At 46.5% G+C, this 12,850-nt stretch overlaps 2 protein-coding genes across 2 annotated transcripts in view; both read right to left on the minus strand.

The window, feature by feature from the left end:
- Positions 1 to 1,300, minus strand: part of LOC139155639 (tigger transposable element-derived protein 1-like) — a gene marked incomplete at its 3' end in the record, with an annotated part of 1,570 nt that extends 270 nt beyond the window's left edge. Inside the window, exon 1 of the mRNA XM_070730855.1 lies at positions 1 to 1,300. This exon is cut by the window's left edge and continues 270 nt beyond it. Coding sequence (XP_070586956.1) covers positions 1 to 1,300 — 1,300 coding nt within the window.
- Positions 1,301 to 10,435: 9,135 nt separating this feature from the next.
- Positions 10,436 to 12,850, minus strand: part of LOC139155636 (integrin alpha-9-like) — a 101,639-nt gene continuing 99,224 nt past the window's right edge. Inside the window, exons 4-5 of the mRNA XM_070730851.1 lie at positions 10,598 to 10,721; positions 10,436 to 10,449 (exon numbers count right to left, since the gene is read on the minus strand). Of these exons, the coding sequence (XP_070586952.1) occupies positions 10,436 to 10,449; positions 10,598 to 10,721 (138 nt within the window). The remainder of the gene's footprint in view (positions 10,450 to 10,597; positions 10,722 to 12,850) is intronic.

Genomic DNA, 12,850 nt, shown 5'->3' on the forward strand with positions numbered 1-12,850 from the left:
CGAGGTCCTCGATGTCATCTTCGTTAACCTCCAGGCCCATGGATTGTCCCAGGGACACAATTTCCTCAAGGATGATGGGTTCAGCCTCCTCCAACGTCTCTGACGTTCTGTTGGACACTGCTCCAGGCCACAGTTTCTTCCAGGCAGAGGTCAGGGTCCTCCTGGAAACCCCCTGCCAAGATAAATCAATGAGACTGATGCAGGTGGCAATGTTGTAATGGTCCTTCCAGAACTCTTGAAGGGTGAGGTTGGTGCTTTCCGTCACCTCGAAGCACCTTTTGAATAGGTGCTTCATGTATATCTTCTTAAAATTTGCAATCACCTGCTGGTCCATGGGCTGGAGGAGAGGTGTGGTGTTTGGTGGCAAGAAAAGCCCACAAACAAAATTGAATTCCTCGAAAATGTCCTCTATGAGGTTTGGTGGATGAGCAGGAGCATTGTCCAGCAGAAGCAGGGCCTTGAGTGGCAAATCATTGTCCTGCAGAAACTTCTTGACTGTGGGGCCAAACACCAGGTTGACCCACTCCACAAAAATAATCCTGGTGACCCAGGCCTTTGTGTTTGACCGCCACAAAACTGGAAGGGTTTCCTTGGTCAACCTCTGTGCCTTAAATGTTCGAGGGGTTTCAGAATGGTAGACAAAGAGAGGCTTCACCTTACAGTCCCCACTGGCATTGGCGCACAAGGCAAGGGTCAGCCTATCCTTCATAGGCTTGTGCCCAGGCATCTTCCTCTCCTCTGCTGTGATGAAGGTCCTCCTTGGCATTTTTTTCCAGAAGAGGCCTGTCTCATCACAGTTGAAAATTTGCTGAGAGACATAGCCTTCTGCATCAATGAGTTCTGCAAATGTCACTACAAATTTTTCTGCAGCTTTAGCATCTGAACTCGCAGCCTCACCATGCCTCATCACAGAGTGTATGCCAGTCCTCATCTTAAATCTTTCAAACCAGCCCCAACTGGCCTTGAAAGACCCTTCATCTTCTGGTGTCCCAGGCATATCCTTCACCAAATCTTCATATATGACTAGAGCCTTTTTTCTAATCATGCCCTCACTCACCGAATATCCTGCAAGCTGTTTATCTTGCAGCCATAACAGCAGGAGCTTCTCTATCTCATCATTCACATCACAGCGATGATGAGACCTTATTGTCACTCCCTTGGCTGGTTTTGAAGCCATCAGAACCTCCTTCTGCTTCAAAATGGTGCCAATTGTGCTTTTATTCCGGCCATATTCCCTTGCCAGGTCCACCACACGAGCTCCTTCTCCATATTTCTTGATTATTTCAAGCTTCATATCCATAGTCATTGCCTCCTTCTTATGTTTACCCTCACTGTTTTTTGCAGGAACCTTTTTAGGAGACATGACTGAGATTGCTTTTGATGGGTTTTTTTTACTGTTTTTAAAACAGTTTTAACACAAACAAGAAACTCCAGGAGCAAAGGAAAATGGTGGACAGAGATTTAGAAAAGAAACTGACCAGCTCAGAGAAGGTCACCTGACCCACTATACTCAGAGATGGTCATTGGTGGCCTGGTTGCTAGGAAGAATTTTGGGTAGGGGGAGGAGGAGGTAGAAGAAGAGCAGGACAATCTGCTGAAACTTTAAGGCTTAAAAATAAAAGAGCAAATCAGAGGTGGGGAGGAGGAGCATGCCCAACCAATACACAGCCAGGCTGCCAGAGGGGAGAACCTCCCCCGTGGCTTGCCTCTCTCTCTGCCTCCCTCCCTCCACCCTTTCCTTATGTTTCTAGGACAGCCTAATTGCAGTTAAGCCTCCTTTGGCAACAGTCCGGCTTTGCATTTTTGGCTGGGGGAGGGGCAGAAGGGCCGGCTAATCTCCCTCCAAAGCGCTTCCCCCAGGAAGACAGGGACGGGGAAGGGGGGGAGGGAATGGGAGTCTGAAGACTCCTTCAGGGGCAGCGCTGGCAATGTTTGTGTTTTACGCTGTGGGGGATAGATAGTAGATACAGTAGATAGATACTGTAGATAGATAGATAGATAGATAGATAGATAGATGGATGGATGGATGGATGGATGGATGGATGGATGGATGGATGGATGGATGGATGGATGGATGGAAGGATGGTAGATAGATAGATAGAAGGATGGATGGATGGATAGATAGATAGATAGATAGTAGAAAGATAGATAGATAGATAGATAGATAGATAGATAGATAGATAGATAGATAGATAAATGATAGATGGATGGATGGATAGATAGAAGGATGGATGGATGGATGGAAGGAAGGATGGATGGATGGATGGATAGATAGATAGATAGATAGATAGATAAATGATGGATGGATGGATGGATGGAAGGAAGGATGGATAGATAGAAGGACAGATGGATGGAAGGATGGATGGATGGATGGATAGATAGATAGATAGATGGATGGATGGATAGATAGAAGGATGGAAGGAAGGATGGATGGATAGATAGATACAGATAGATAGATAGATAGATAGATAGATAGATAGATAGATAGATAGATAGATAGATGATAGATAGATAGATAAATGATAGATGGATGGATGGATGGAAGGAAGGAAGGAAGGATAGATAGATAGATAGATAGATAAATGATAGAAGGATGGATGGATGGATAGATAGATAGATAAATGATAGATGGATGGATGGATGGATGGATAGATAGAAGGATGGAAGGAAGGATGGATGGATAGATAGATACAGATAGATAGATAGATGATAGATAGATAGATAAATGATAGATGGATGGATGGATGGAAGGAAGGAAGGAAAGAAGGATGGATGATAGATAGATAGATAGATAGATAAATGATAGAAGGATGGATGGATGGATAGATAGATAGATAGATAGATAGATAGATAAATGATAGAAGGATGGATGGATGGAAGCATGGATGGATAGATAAATGATAGAAAGATGGATGGATGGCTGGAAGGATGGATGGATAGATAGATAGATAGATAGATAGATAAATGATAGCAGGATGGATGGATGGATGGATAGATAGATAGATAGATAGATAGATAGATAGATAGATAGATAAATGATAGATAGATGGATGGATGGATGGATGGATAGATAGATAGATAGATAGATAGATAGATAGATAGATGGATGGATGGAAGGATGGATGGATGGATGGATAGATAGCAGTGTTCCCTCTAATTTTTTTGGGGGGTGGGCGGAAAAGTATAGTGTCTGAGCGGCAGTCCCTTTGGGACTGGGCGGCACAGAAATAATAAATAAATGAATGAATGAATGAATAAACAAACAAACAAGAAAAAAAAACCCCACCCTGTTTTGCCTCAGAGAATTTCAAAATAAAATACTGTACTGTGTGTCTATAACAGTGAGCTCATAATAGGGCAACTCTATCAATATCAAAATGCCACTTAAATAGTTGAGCTAGTTTCAATCTAGATTTTGATTTTCTTTCTCTCTTCCTTACTCCCATTCTTTTTCTTTTTCTTTTCCTTCCTCTCTTTTTTCTATCTGTTTCTCTCTCTTCCTCTCTTCCTCTCTCTCTCCTTCCCTCTCACTCTTTCCCTCTCGGCTTCTAGGCAGGTTTGGAAAACTCTGAGTTGATGATGGTTTTTAAGTGAGCGATTGCTCACTGCTCAGCTTAGAGGGAACTATGATAGATAGATAGATGATAGATGGATGGATGGATGGATAGATAGATAGAAGGATGGATGGATGGATGGATGCACCTCCCGAGCGCTTTGGCCAGGAAGGCAGGGACAGTGAAGGGGCGGGGGGAAGAGAACGGGAGCCTCTGGACCCTTCGGGACAGCAGGGCAACTTTGCTTCACAGCGCTGGGAAGGAGCAGAAGGTGCAGACTTGCTTCCTTCCCCAGCGTTTCTCCCAGGAAGACAGGGACGGCGAAGGGGCGGGGGGGAAGAGAACGGGAGCCTCTGGACCCTTGGGGGCAGCAGGGCAACTTTTCTTCGCAGCGCTGGGGAGGAGCAGAAGGTGCAGACTTGCTTCCTTCCCCAGTGTTTCTCCCAGGAAGGCAGGGACGGCGAAGGGGTGGTGGGGAAGAGAACGGGAGCCTCTTGACCCTTTGGGGCAGCAGGGCAACTTTTCTTCACAGCGCTGGGGAGGAGCAGAAGGTGCAGACTTGCTTCCTTCCCCAGCGTTTCTCTCAGGAAGGCAGGGACGGTGAAGGGGCAGTGGGGAAGAGAACGGGAGCCTCTGGACCCTTTGGGGCAGCAGGGCAACTTCTCTTCACAGCGCTGGGAAGGAGCAGAAGGTGCAGACTTGCTTCCTTCTCCAGCGTTTCTCCCAGGAAGGCAGGGACGGCGAAGGGGCGGGGGGAAGAGAACGGGAGCCTCTGGACCCTTCAGGACAGCAGGGCAACTTTTCTTCACAGCGCTGGGAAGGAGCAGAAGGTGCAGACTTGCTTCTTTCCGCAGCGTTTCTCCCAGGAAGGCAGGGACGGCGAAGGGGCGGGGGGGAAGAGAACGGGAGCCTCCGGACCCTTCGGGACAGCACGGCAACTTCTCTTCACAGCGCTGGGGAGGTGCAGAAGGGCTGGATTGCCTCCCTCCCCAGTGCTTCGGCCAGGAAAACAGGGACGGCAAAAGGGCGGGTGGGGGGAGAATGGGAGGCTCAGGACTCCTTTGGCGATGGCGGTCCGGCTTCCGGGTTTCTAATTTCTGGGCTTGCACGCATTAATCGCTTTCCCATTGATTCCTATGGGAAACATTGTTTCGTCTTATGAACTTTTCACCTTATGAACCTCCTCCTGGAACCAATTAAGTTCGTATCTTTGGGTACCACTGTATATAATACAAGGGTCAACAGTCACCTAGAACCATGAGATTTTAAAAATTTCATTAAAAACTATTTGTTAATGTTGTGGTTCAGCCTGAGGCAGATCAAAGACCAGCTGCGTCTCTGCTGGCTCCATGCCGGGAGGAGGCTGACAGCGAAGAGGAGGGGTCTGGGCAGTCGGACGGGGGAGATTACAGTCAGGAATGTGACGAGGAAGAACAGCATGGGAGCCCCGGGAAGGGGCTCTCCCCATCCAGTAGCTTGGAGTCTTTGGAGTCATTAGGTGATGAAGCACAAGCTGTCATTAACATGCGACAGAGATGTCTAGATCAAAGGAAGGATCAACTGAAGAAATATTATCAGCATTGAATAAGGAATACCAGGGCTTGGGTGTGGTGTTCATTAGCAGAGAATGGTTTATAAGGCAGGCAAACTCTTGAAGCCGTGTGGAGTGTTATCAGTTTGGAGTTGCAGTAACCTGCATTGTTTCTCGGCGTTTCTGTTCCTGGCTCGTGACCCAGCAGTTTTGAAGACCCGTGGGAGGTGTATGTTATCTACAGCCTCGTCTTGGCAGCAAGGATCCTATATTTATGTTCCAGTGTTTTCCTGCTTTGTAAGGACATTTTCTGTTGGCTTCGTTTCTCTTTACAATTATAAAACTGTATTTGGATTCTACCGGTGTGTCTGGCTTATCTTTTTGGGTTGGTCATAGCTTCCGGAGTGACCCAGACAGAACAGTATAACACTCCACCAACCACCAGACACACCTTGTTCACAGCTTGGGGTGGGTTTTTTGTTTGTTTCCTGCTACCTGCTGCCTGTTCTTTGTTTGGCATTTTTGCTTTTGGGGTTCCTGTTTTTGCCTTAAACCATGGCAGTTTCTGCAGCTGACATGCAGGCCGTGTTTGAGGAGTTGCGCAGAGAAATTGTGCATTTGACCCAGATGGTCCTGGTGTTACAACGCCAGGTAGATGATTTGTCCCACCCCAGGCGCCACCCACGGTACCTCCTCCACGCCTTTGCCGAGGAGGAAATGTTTTGTGACGATGCCAGAGAAGTTCTGGGGGGACCAGCAGATGTTTTCTGCTTTCCTGAGTCAAGTGCAGCTGTTCATTAATGCCCAGATGGTGCACTTTCCTGGAGATGACCACAAGGTGGCGTTTCTTTGTAGCTTGTTGGCTGGCCCTGCAGCGTCGTGGGTGGCACCTTACCTGGATCGAGATGACCCTCTGCTCCAGAATTTTGCAGCTTTCTGTGACCAGCTGTGTCGCCAATTTGCTGACCCGGTGCAAGAGCAGACGGCCACGCAGGCACTGAAGCAACTACGCCAGGGTTTGCGCCCCCTGGCGGAATACATGGCTGAATTTCGGTCCCTGGCTGGGCAGGTCCAATGGAATGAGGCTGCCCTGCTCAAGGCCTTTCAGGATGGATTATCGGACTCATGAGGAGGCCCTGCAGTTCTATGTCACCAAGGGGCTTCATTTTCCCCTCGTGCTGGGGTTGTCGTGGCTGCGCGCGCATGACCCACATGTGGTGTGGTCCCAGAACCTTGTAACATTCTCCAGCTTGCAGTGTGTGGACCACCACCGACATGTGTGCGCAGCCCATGGCCCAGTAGTTCCCGTGATCCAGTTACCCCGCTGCCTCGAGGAGTTCGCCGATGTTTTCAACGAGAAGGAGGTGGATCGGCTACCACCGCAAAGGTTGTACGACTGCGCCATAGACCTGATCCCTGATGCCAAGCTCCCGGCTGGTCGTTTGTACTCCATGTCAGAGCCAGAGCTTGTGGCTCTCAAGGAGTTTATTGATAAGAATCTGACTAAGGGTTTTATTCGGCTGTCCAAGTCCCCCTTGTCTGCCCCTGTTCTGTTCGTGAAGAAGAAAACGGGCGATCTTCACCTCTGCTGTGACTATTGGCACCTTAACGCCATCACGGTGCATAATAGGTACCCCTTGCCCTTGATCCCTGAACTCATGGACCGGTTGCGGACAGCAACGGTGTTCACTAAAATTGATTTGCGCAGTGCGTGCAATTTGGTTCGGATGCAGCCCGGGGATGAGTGGAAGACAGCGTTCAGCACTCGTTACGGCCACTTTGAATACACCGTGATGCCCTTTGGCCTCACCAACGCCCCGGCAGTATTTCAGCACCTGATGAACGATGTGTTCTGGGACATGTTGGACCATTTTGTTGTAATTTATCTTGATGACATTTTGGTGTATTCCCCGAACCCTGCCATGCACTTGGACCATTTGCGCCGGGTCCTGCTCTGGTTACGGGAGCAGCATTTGTATGCCAAGCTGGAGAAGTGCCAATTCTTCCAGACCACCGTAGAATTCCTCGGGCACATTTTATCTCCAGGTGGCATTTCCATGGACCCAGGCAAAGTGACCGTGCTTCAGTCTTGGCAACCTCCACGCAGGGTTAAAGGTGTACAATGTCTCTTGGGGTTTGCGAATTACTATCATACCTTTATTCCAGGGTATGCTATGTTAACCATGCCCTTGACTCGTTTATTACAGAAACAACTCCCGTTTAGTTGGGGGGAGGTGGAACAGCAGACTTTTGACGCCCTGAAAGCAGCGTTCATGGCTGAACTGCTCCTGCGCCATCCTGATCCTGCTCAGCCATTTGTGCTGGAAACAGACGCCTCGGACGTAGCGGTTGGCGCAGTGCTACTCCAAGCCCATCCTCCCGGTGACATCCTGTTTCCGTGTGCCTATTTCTCCCACAAATTGTCATCCTAGGAAAGAAATTACACAATTTGGGAGAAGGAACTCTTAGCGGTTAAGGCCGCCTTTGAGCATTGGCGGCATTACCTGGAGGAGGCCCGTCATCAGATAGAAGTCCGGACGGACCACCATAATCTAGAGTATCTCCAGACAGCTCGGAAATTGAACCAGAGACAGATCCGCTGGTCCTTCTTTTTCGCGTGGTTCAATTTCTGCATTAGGTACACTCCCAGCGCCCAGAACCCTCGAGCGGACGCATTGTCCCACAAGCCGGAGTATACTCACCTGAAGGAGCCAGCTCCTCTTCAGACGGTCCTTCCCCCTGCAGCCTTGGCTGCGACCCAGGACCCAGTGGACTTGCGTCGCTGTTTACGGGAGGCGCAGTGGGAGGATGGGTTCGTAGCGCAGAGGGTGCGGGAGTTAGCACCCAATTCCCCATGGACATTCCAAGATGGTCTGCTCTGGTACCGGGGGCAGCTGTATGTTCCCGCAAGCCCAGTGAGGGGCCTGATTATGGCCCAGTGTCATGACAGTCCAGTGGCAGGGCATTTTGGCCTTTTAAAAACGTTAGAGTTGGTCACTCGGACCTTCTGGTGGCCACGCCTCCAAGATGATGTGCGTTCCTATGTGGCCACCTGTGTTCCGTGTCGTATGGCCAAGGGGGTGACTGGGGCCCCGCCAGGACTACTGCAACCCTTGCCCACGCCCGAGAGACCCTGGGGTGCCGTGTCCATTGACTTTGTTACCCATTTGCCTTCCTCTGCTCGATTCACGGCAGTCATGGTGGTGATGGATATGCTCACCAAGATGGTTCATTTTATATCTTACACTAGGGTGCCCACTGCCCAACTCACGGCCCAAATGTTTATCAGCCACGTTTTCAGGTTGCATGGGCTCCCGGATCGGGTGGTCTCTGACAGGGGAACCCAATTCACAGCCCGGTTCTGGCAAGAACTGATGTCCGCCCTGAATGTGTCCGTGTGCCTTGCATCGACGCAGCACCCCCAGACCGATGGAGGCACAGAAAAGGTCATAGGGATACTGGAGCAATACCTTTGGTGTGTAGTGGCGGATCGCCAGTCTGATTGGTCCTGGTTCCTCCCTGTAGCGGAGTTTGCTTTTAACAACTCCCACCACTCCTCGACCCAACTCACGCCCTTTTTTGCAAATTATGGCTTCCATCCCCGCTTCTTTCCCTTGACCCTCTTAGATTGCCCGGTGCCTGATGCAGAGGACTTTCTCTCGGAGCTGCAGGCGGTACACGAGATGGTAAAACGGTATCTCAATAAGGCCAAGGAGGATTATAAGAGGGTGGCTGACCGCTCCAGACGGAATGTGCCCCCCTTGGCGGTGGGGGATCAGGTGTGGCTGTCCACGAAATACATAGCCTCCGAATTACCTAGGCACAAGTTAGATCCCCGGTTCCTGGGACCTTTTCCTGTCAAAAAGGTTATCAACCCGGTGGCCTACCGGCTCACCTTGCCAGCCAACTTACGGGTCCACCCTGTGTTTCATCGTTCTCTGTTAGTCCCTGTCCCTCCCAATTGTCCACTCCATCCCAACGTTCCCATGTTTCCTGCCCCTTGTGTTCGTGACCACCTCCCTGATGTCATGGTGCATGCCATTCTGGATTCCCGTTGGGTAGACGCTTGTTTCCAATACAAGGTGCAATGGGTGGAGGGGAACCCTGATGATTGCTCCTGGGTGGAAGCAGCATTGCTGGACGCTCCCGATCTCATTCGGGACTACCACGCCTGGTTCCCCCAGAAACCATGTCCTCTCCGCTGGCAGGTGGGGAGGGGCCTTCCGAGGGGGGATGGTGTTGTGGTTCAGCCTGAGGCAGATCAAAGACCAGCTGCGTCTCTGCTGGCTCCATGCCTGGAGGAGGCTGACAGCGAAGAGGAGGGGTCTGGGCAGTCGGACGGGGGAGATTACAGTCAGGAATGTGACGAGGAAGAACAGCATGGGAGCCCCGGGGAGGGGCTCTCCCCAGCCAGTAGCTTGGAGTCTTTGGAGTCATTAGGTGATGAAGCACAAGCTGTCATTAACATGCAACAGAGACGTCTAGATCAAAGGAAGGATCAATTGAAGAAATATTATCAGCATTGAATAAGGAACACCAGGGCTTGGGTGTGGTCCTCATTAGCAGGGAAGGGTTTATAAGGCAGGCAAACTCTTGAAGCCATGTGGAGTGTTATTAGTTTGGAGTTGCGGTAACCTGCATTGTTTCTCGGCATTTCTGTTCCTGGCTCGTGACCCAGCAGTTTTGAAGACCCGTGGGAGGTGTATGTCTGTTATCTACAGCCTCGTCTTGGCAGCAAGGATCCTATATTTATGTTCTAGTGTTTTCCTGCTTTGTAAGGACATTTTCTGTTGGCTTCGTTTCTCTTTACAATTATAAAACTGTCTGGCTTATCTTTTTGGGTTGGTCATAGCTTCCGGAGTGACCCAGACAGAATAGTTAAAATGGAGTACAAATGATTTTTCCTTTGTTAGTACATTACCAGAAAGGTATATGACATTAATTAGACAGTAATATTCAAAAAGCAAAATAGAGGGATCCTGATAAAATGTTTATCCGAGTCTACGGAGAGGGAAGAAGATCAAGATGGCAAGAAAAAGAGGAGAACAGGAAGAGAATGAACAGTATCAAAGTAAGGGCTTATCGTTAGGCTGCAGTTCTCCGGTGATAAAGCATAAACTGGTTTTGTATTCAGAGTTGAATGGAACGGATTTCCAACACAACTGAAAAAACCTACAACTGTTTAGTACACAGTTCTTCATTCAGAGGGACAGGGACTGGCTTTACAGTCTGCAGAATTCAAAACATCTACAAAAGTATCAGCCTTCCTCATCCCAATGCCTCCAGATTACAGTCCGAACATACCTGGAAAGCACAACTAAACTAAGTTGTCTTCTATTTTTATATTGCATCAGGACAGTAGTACTACAGTTAAGCCATAATTTAATTTACAGAATAAAGAAAGTATTTAAAATGTGCTTACTGCCACAATTATAATTAATAGGAGAAATGTAACAAGTAAATGCATCACAAGTACTATACAGCTAAGGAAAAAATAAATATGCCCTCTTACCTTCATAGCAAGGCATTAATTTTTTACCATTCAATCCAAGGTTAGGAGGAATGATGTTGCAAAAACCATGAGGAAGGATGTAGTCAGTTTCATAGTAGACATTTTTCCAACGATGGGCACAGGCCTAAGGAAAAAGGAAGAAACACTTTAAATAACTTTTTCCCAAAATTACAAAGATTTGTAATGACAAAGATTTGTCAAAGATTTGTCCAGCTAAATGGCAACTCCTATACTAATTAAGCCAATCTTGAATTGCAAAGTTTGATCTGGTTATTTCTTGAATGTAAACCACCAAGAAACCCCAAATATGGGTTTTATACTGGGGAAAAGAAAATGACAAATTAGTTGCACATTACTGCCCAAAGAACTCTACACAGATGCACTCATAAAGTCAGCAGGATTTGAACTAGTCTCAGAAGAACATTTATGTGAGTATGCTTCTTTATACCGTGATTGAGCAAACCTTTTCTCAGATGGGAGTTGAATCAGGAGGGAAATGTAAGCAATTCGGGATGGTTCTCCTGAATTGGTACTAAAAAATTCTACTGGTTTACAGAACCATTAGAAAAAAAATACTAAAAAACTTTTTAAAAAAATGTTCCAATGATTACATGTCATACAGCTGATCTTTTGATTTTTTTTTCTCCCTGAAGCTTGCTAGACCAAAAATAGGGGGGTAGGCCCAGATGAGGGAGATGGGGGTCAGTTTTAACTCTTAGCAGGCTTCCCTGCTAGGCCAAAAATGGGGGGGGACAAAAAAACAAAAAAGGAAGGAAGGAAGGAGAAAAAAGGAGATAGAAAGGAAAAAGGAATATGGGAAGCCAAAAATGAGGGTATGTGGAAAGAAAGAAAGAAAGAAAGAAAGAAAGAAAGAAAGAAAGAAAGAAAGAAAGAAAGGTTTAACAAGCAAGGATACAAGGATATATGATCTCAACCACTAGGTCTTCATAGATTTCAAGGCCATTCATTCATTAGGTTTTCTTCATGCAATTCAATATGCCATAATTTCATTTATTTGATTTTGGCTTAGTATACTGAACCCAATGACTTTGATTTGCAAATCACAATTTACAGCTATCATTATGTATCAATTCAGTTTATTGTACTTAGAGACTTCCACAGTGGGACCACGACCAGCAGGCAAGGGAGAACAGGGCTCTGTTCCCCCAAACCTGGATCCTTTGCAATTGGAGGCTCAAAGTGGGGCACATTCACTCTGAAGGAGTGGATGAGAAACCGAGGATCCTAACGAGCACTGTGGTGAAAAGCAATCGCCCTGTGCAAAGAAGGAGAGCCTCGGACCTCCGGTGCGGGAGAGCTGCCTGAGAATATGGCAGTGGTGGTGTCATGACAGCCCACTGAAACAAAGGAAGGCAAGAGAAACAATACAATTCTGATTCTTTGCCAAGAAAGAAACTCACACGGTAATCATCTATAAACTTTTTTCTATTCTAGAATATATATAGATATTATTTGTTTTCAAAAAGTTCATATATCACAGCAAAATGAAAAACAATTAGAAAATAATAAGTTAGGAAGACTTTTTACACCCTTAGCGAACAAAAAAAAGAGGGATAGCGATATTTGTGAAAAAGGATATAGAAGCAAAAAAGTATATGCTGATAAGAAAGGAAGAATATTAGTACTATCTGTAAAAATATATGACACTCAAGTATCATTGGTGGTCGTTTACGTACCATGTAAAGATCAAAAAAGATTTTACAATAAATTACATCAAAAACTGAGTGAGTTAGAATTGGAAAATATTTGTCTAATAGAGGACTTTAATGGCATTTTAGATAATGATAAAGATTATAAGTCTAGAAATAAAAAATCACAAAAAAGAAGGAAAACATTACCAAAAACATTTCACCAATGCTGTGAGGAACTAAATTTGAGGGATTGTTTTAGAGCCAGGAATAGTGAAGCCAAAGAATACACATTTTATTCATATCCACATAAAATTTGGTCCTGAATCGATATGGTGTGGGTTAACAGGAAAGTAGAAAACTTAATGAAACACATAAAAATAGAGACAAACTAATGGGCAGATCATAATCCAATAAAAATAATATGGAAAGGTGAAGGACAAAAACATAAAAGATGGATGCTGAATACAATAATATTAAAAGACCAAGAATACATTGACTGGATGGAAAATGAAAAGGAAATATTTCTTAAAATAAATAATAATCAAGAAACAACATTAACCAATTTATGGGACACAGCAAAGGCGTATCAACGAGGTTTGAC

This window comes from Erythrolamprus reginae, unplaced genomic scaffold, assembly GCF_031021105.1.
Source record: "Erythrolamprus reginae isolate rEryReg1 unplaced genomic scaffold, rEryReg1.hap1 H_37, whole genome shotgun sequence".
NCBI classification, from domain to species: domain Eukaryota; kingdom Metazoa; phylum Chordata; class Lepidosauria; order Squamata; family Dipsadidae; genus Erythrolamprus; species Erythrolamprus reginae.